Source organism: Papaver somniferum, chromosome 11 (genome assembly GCF_003573695.1).
Source record: "Papaver somniferum cultivar HN1 chromosome 11, ASM357369v1, whole genome shotgun sequence".
Taxonomy (NCBI): Eukaryota; Viridiplantae; Streptophyta; class Magnoliopsida; order Ranunculales; family Papaveraceae; genus Papaver; species Papaver somniferum.
In genome coordinates this window covers 25,892,878-25,899,301 of record NC_039368.1, presented here as the reverse complement: position 1 = coordinate 25,899,301, position 6,424 = coordinate 25,892,878, and the positions used below count along the sequence as shown (strand labels likewise).

General features: G+C 37.0%; 1 protein-coding gene across 2 annotated transcripts; it reads right to left on the bottom strand.

Annotated features, from left to right (window-relative positions):
* Window positions 1–2,562: 2,562 nt before the first annotated feature.
* Window positions 2,563–4,794, bottom strand: LOC113323475. Of its 2 annotated transcripts, none has more exons than XM_026571791.1 (2): window positions 4,646–4,794; window positions 2,563–4,403 (listed from the first exon to the last, which is right to left on the bottom strand). In XM_026571791.1, exon 2 carries the CDS (start codon window positions 3,409–3,411, stop codon window positions 2,734–2,736), a length of 678 nt encoding a protein of 225 aa, XP_026427576.1. In that variant the 5' UTR covers window positions 3,412–4,403; window positions 4,646–4,794; the 3' UTR covers window positions 2,563–2,733. The 2 variants fall into 2 exon arrangements, with proteins under 2 accessions (XP_026427576.1, XP_026427577.1); XM_026571792.1 differs by having other exon boundaries at window positions 2,563–4,398.
* Between the last annotated feature and the right edge of the window lie 1,630 nt (window positions 4,795–6,424).

Sequence of the window (6,424 nt, the reverse complement as noted above, 5' to 3'; positions counted from 1 at the left end):
AGTTCGTACAGGTGGGGTGGAAATATGCTAATGTAAAAACGCTACCCGGATTACCAAATATTAGCTGGATGTACTAGGCCCCTACTACCCGTAAGCTATAACCAAGTAACCAATGGAAAATACTATGTTAGCTGCATGCATGACATGCTTACTTAGCAGAGGAAACAGCAGCCCCATTCTTTTCATTAGTTTATCTCAGAGCATGCGAAGACAAACAACTAAAAGCAATTTTCCATGGGTGGATCACGCTAGATCGAATCCTGGAATTTGTGCATTTGTTGCTCAACATAGGTTGTCCGTTTACGGTCTCTAGAGAATTACACGGAAGGATTGGAAACCGATCTTGTATCTAGATAATCTATTGTTGCTTCCTTCGTTAATCTTGCAGAATCATGCTGACTAGTTGATTTATACATTTCAGATACAAGCATGGATCTGGCTCTCGCTCTTACAAAGTTTTATCATCGTATGGCATAGTGCGAGCCACAACCTTCACATGAATCACATCTAATAACACCTCCCACTCCTGCAGTGTCCATTCCACTAGATGCCACATCACTAATAAGTTCACATGTAGGAGGAACCCAATCAACATAGACTAAGCTCACATCGGGGTCAAAATTTTCCAAGTGGCTCAATATTTGCCATATTGCGACCATTGCGTTCCAATATACATCACGATTCGCGTGACTTTTTATTACGGCCCAAAATTTGTCATGCAAATTTCCGCCAAATTAAAATTTGCTATATAATGACACAAAATTTGCCTTTAAATCACAAGATAGACCTTGTTGCTGTGGACTGGGGTAATTTGCCATATGGGTGGAGTAGGCATGCACAGTTCAGTTTGGCAATCGTCAATCAAATCCATAACAAGGACACAGTGAGAAAAGGTATCCTCTTTGTGGGTTATGCTTGTATTTGTCTAATTTTGTGGCCAAGGGTATCGTTCCTTGGAAAGGTCTGAAAGTTCTGGGGTTGTTTACAAAAAAAAGAATACTAAAAAATGATGCATCTCTGAGATATTGACCAAACATCGGTTATGATAAGTTTTTGAAAAGGCTAGCTTTAGTTTATGGTAGTACTTAGGCTTTTGTCGCTGTAGCACCCAAACATAATTTGTAAATCTGATAAGATATTTCTGCTTAGTAGACCTAAACAGTGAATATTGTTACAACCAGAGCTATATGTTTATTATGCCAAATTGGTCTCTTTGTGTTTCAAGAAATATTTGTGTATTTGGTAGTTTTGTATCACTGCTCTTGTAATCTAATGATAACTTTAACCTCCTGCATATTGTATTATACACAGACCACCAATTTACTGCAAAAAAAAAAACTAAATGCGGTTATTCATCGATCATGCCTCTTAGTGGTATCTCGTAAATGATACTTGTGTAGTTGAAGCAGAGGTTACTGTTTGTGGTCACACCTTCCCATCAGTCACGCAGTCAGTGCCAGTGCCAGAGACACAAACCGAACAGGAAGGGAAAAGAAATGAACCTGAGAGAATGGGAGTAGTTAAACCCTCGGCAGAAGTAAAAGTAGAGAAGCAAGTGGTAAAGCCATCTCCACGGGTTGAAGATGCCGCACCAACTATAAATGAGTCTACAGACCCTAAACCAGCAACACAGTCAGGTGAAACAGTGTCCTTGCTTATGAGTCAAAGAGCTGGTCAGTTGTTTGAAGAAGGGAGACACAGCCAAATGGATGACACATATGAAGACATTGTTGACGTTTTTCTTTCTACCGTTTCTTTGTTCTCGACGGTTGGGTCTTGTTAGTGATACCTTTAGAGACTGATGTTTGATGTATCGTACGATCTTTTGTATTGGGTTCCCGTGTGGATTTCAGTTGCCCTCATTAATATGCCATGGGGATGTGCAATTGTTGTTCGCTAAAAATTTTACGATATGGGTCATTAGTACGGTGTCATTTGTTCGGTACGTCAGTTATTTTCGGGGTCTGTATTTGCTCTTTAGAGCTTTTATCAATATGAATCCCCTGTTTCTTTGTTCAAAAAAAAAACAACTGATCTGGGTAAAATATGATCATATTGCTTCAAGCAAGATTCTGTCAGCCTCTTATGTTGCCCAAGTACTGATTGTTTCCGAAATTATGAAATCCATTGAAGAGATGCATCAATTCCATCTACACGAGCTGTCTACAGAAATAATTAACACGTGGGAGGAGAAACTAAAGTTGGCTGAAAGTTTGGATTTCCAAGTGGAGTGGCTCAGAGAGCGCCACGAGGAGGTGAAAAAAGACTTCCATGGGGTGCAAAAGCTTGAAATTGAACTAGAGGAGCACCATCAATCTTTATTGGATGCAAAAGCGAGGGTGGCCAGAGCAGATGATGAAGTACAGAAGTTGCAGGCGGGGCTGCTCGCAGCTAAAGATGAATTGGTGAGGGCACAAGAGAAAAAGGCCGTTTTAGAGAGTACTGTACTAGCAGACGTGGAAATTTTCCTAAGGAAAGGTAAGAGTCTACTGTTCGAGGGGTTGCTTTAGTGGTGATTGTGAATGTCTTTTGCATTAGTCATTAACTTTTCCATCTCTGTTTTTCATTGAAGTTCTTGACTTTTTTTCTTAGATTAGAACAGAAGTTTTTTTTTGACATTTGAATGATCAGAAATTATGTGTTTCTGTCTCCAGATAACAGATTTTTTTTATTTTTTTTGAACAATCCAAAAAGTCTAATTCAACCAAAATACCACCATCTATGCTCATCAAATTACTGCAACCACTCTAGGGAGAGTAAATGACTATCTTTCTCTTCATACTCTTGCTTTTCCCTGATCAAGAGACTCATTTTTGTTTCCAAAGCAACAATACTCTTTTCTGCCTCCTCATACGCATTCTTTGCTTCTACAGACTTTTTCTTTTCTGCCTGCAGTAATTCGTCCTGCTGGATAAATGCAGCCGCAAGCTTTTCCTTTCCAGAAAAAACTTTTTTGACATACTCTAACCAGTCACGAACCCACCCAATGTTGAATTCAAGTTTCTCAGCGTTCTTTATGTTATCCTCCCAGCGCTCAATAATCCTGGAAGTCAGCTCAGGAAAACGACAATAATGCATATGAACAATAGTATCCATTATTCCTGAGACAACCGGTACTTGGGCATACGAATCTTTTAGAACTTTGTTCGAAGCGATATGGCCATATTTCATCCATATTTTCTCATAGAACCCTGCATGTGATTTAAGAACACTGAAGCCTCCTACATTTTCACATTTTCCATCATTTAGAACCACACAATCACTGCTATGCCGTCCTACAAATGGTTGACCAGGACCCATATACTCAAATGATGATGTTACTTTGTCGATAGTCTCTCTTTTCAGTGTCATAAAAGGCTTAGGTACCTCTTTGGACTGAACTTCATCATCCGTCTGTCTTTTCAATGTCATAAAAGGCTTAGGCACCTCTTTGGACTGCACTTCATCGTCAGTTACTTCTTCTTCATTAACATCCTCTTCACTACTGCTATCCTCAATGTCAATAACCTCTGTCTCAGGATCCTCTGGCCGTGGCTCCTTTTTGAGACGATACTCTTCAGAGAAGTTTATTACTCCTTGGTCTTTTTAACGACAATGGAGCATCTGTCTCTGCTGTGGACTCATTTAGCTCTACATCGTTTTCCTTCTATCGTTCACGTTTATTCTGAATAGGAGTCATGGAAAGTTTCTCTTGAGAGTATAAACACTCAATGATGTGCAAACAGCCGCTCACACTTGCAGATCTAGTTTTTGCATTCTTGGCTGTTTGAATGCCGTCCCTCTGAAACTTTGCTACCTCTATATCAAAAATCTGTAAGACTTTAAGTCGTCAAAGTGAGAATCATCTAACAAATACAAATACTCAAACGGAATACGCTTACTTCTCGGAAATAGCAGTGCTGAGAATATCAGAGCAACATAAAGTTTACTCAGCTTAACGATCTCATCAAATTCACCAATTACCCCGGCGTCATCCTTCGAACCGAAATACAGCAACCACATGTTTATTAAACTTCTTTCTATTTCTATCCTTGCACATTTGTGGCATTGCATGTTTGATGAAGATGGGAACATGATTCTCATCCCTATTAGGCTTTATAATTTTTGTTCCATCAATAGACAAACTTAAAGATTTTTTGACCAACTCCGAATCAATTTCATACTCCTGGTCTCCAATAACAAGCTTTTCACCATTCCATGCCTTGATAGCATTAAGGGAAAGAAATTTTTGAATACTTGTTTTATGATCCAGCTTTAGTAATTCTCCAAATGGAGTCTTCACAGTAATCACGTTTCGAACAAGGAGGAACCTATCTTCCTTGATTAATGTGTTAATAGCCTTTAAACTAGCATAATCACACATGTTTTTGCATTTCACTGGGTACTGATCCATATCTTCTGTCCTGAGACATAATGCAAAAGCAACAACACCCAGTTTCATGAATAATTTCTATAAGCCAATTAAGTTTAATTCAACTAACAAATCATCAAAATTTACTAACAAATCTGTAAAAAGCATCTAACATTTGAGTAAATCTTTTTCCATCATCATAAACATAAGTGAGTAATATAGTTCAGCAAAATAGCAATACTGTTAAAATTTGTGTTAAAATTAAATAAATCAAAAGAAAAGTTCATACTTTACCTTAATTTTGTTTGGTTGATCACCCACTTTTAACTGTTTAAGCCTTTTGAGAAGAAGAAACTGGTGAAAATTTCAGATTTTGGAGCTGTTTTGGCTACAAACTGAACTATTGGAACCAACCCTAAATAGTAGTAATGTTTATCAACAAAAAGCTGCGTATCTATATTTGGTTGAAAATGCAATATCCCAAAATGTACGGTCTTGATAACCGCTAGATATTCTCTAAAACTAATAAATTAAAGTGGAGCGAAGTCTGCGGCTGAGCCATGCGCATAGGTCATCCTAGGCGAATAATTCAACGAATAATTCAACGGTGGTTTCTATGCACCAAAAGTGTGTATGCTACGTTTTGCAAATAGTAAATTCCATACCAAAACCATGTTTCACCGAATGAGTGTGTTAGATCATATTAGTGTTAACGGAGTGTCACTTGGACAGAACATAGCACTTTTAAGCATAATTTTGAAAATTCTTGGACCGTTGATGTTTACGGTAGTCCTGTTTATAAATTGAACCAAAAATAACAAAGTGCATGAATAACTTTATCCCAATGGAATAGGATGGAGTTTGGTGATATCCAACAGAAAATCAATAATCTTCAAAATATGTTAGAATCTGCTCAAAATGATTCTAGCTTTATTGTATTACCAGTGATCTGGAAAAATGGTATAAAATTCAATCTGATTTCTGTAAAGAAAAATCTAGAGATCAATTTGTATTTGATATGGATAATAATACTAGACATTTTCATTTCATGGTAAATTAAAGATTGCACACTAATAGTATTTCTGCTCTATGTGATAATAATGGTAATTGGCTCAGGGATAGGAATATGCTTCTTACCAATCATTTTAGTGTTGTATCTTGTACTTCTAATCCTGGTTTACCTGATCATTATTTTGACATTGTACCTAGACTTATTACTAATGTTGATAATGAAATGCTTTATGCTATTTCTGGTGAATTGGAAATTGAAAATGTTGTTAAAAACATGCCTGCATGGAGTGCTCGTGGTCCAGATGGATTCCAAGCAGGGTTTTATCAATCCCAGTGGCATCTTGTTGGTAAGGATATTGTTGGTGTGGTTCGAAGGTTTTTTCATACTCATCACATGCCTAGAATCCTTAACGGGACTTACACTTATTCCAAAGTGTGAAAGTCCAAAATTACCATATGAGTTTAGACCAATTGGTATACAATTGTGTCTAAGATTTTGGCTAACAGAATTAAACCTCTTTTAAAGAAGTTAATTTCTCTCCGCCAGGTAGCTTTTCTACAAGGAAGAGTCATTCATGAAAATATTATTGTTGCTCATGAAATGATTCATTCTATGAAACAAAAGGAAGGTTTTAGTGGTACAATGGCACTCAAACTTGATTTTTAATAGAATTTTCTCAATAAGGTCCTTGTGAGTTTTGGCTTTAGTATTATGCAGTGTGTCTCCACTACTAGTATAAATGTCTTGCTTAATGGTTCTCCCGGAGATCAGTTTGAACATATATATTTTACAGATTATTAAGGATTTTGGCAGCTTTCTGGTTAGATGATCAATTTTGATAAATATTGTGTGTATTTTATTAAGAATATTGGTCATGGTACTTGTGTTGATCTTGATAATGCTCTTAATATGTTTATAGTTACTGATTCATAGAAATATCCTGGAGCTCCTTTGTTACTTGGTCATTCTGAATTTTTTTGATCCTATAGTCCAATATTTTGAAGCTAGGCTTAAGAATTATATGGGTACCACTCTTAACCAAGATGATAGATCTACTTTGA

What these genes read in the sequence shown, in the direction of transcription:
- LOC113323475 (XM_026571791.1), bottom strand. Translation starts at nt 3,411, where the DNA reads ATGACATTGAAAAGACAGACGGATGATGAAGTTCAGTCCAAAGAGGTA.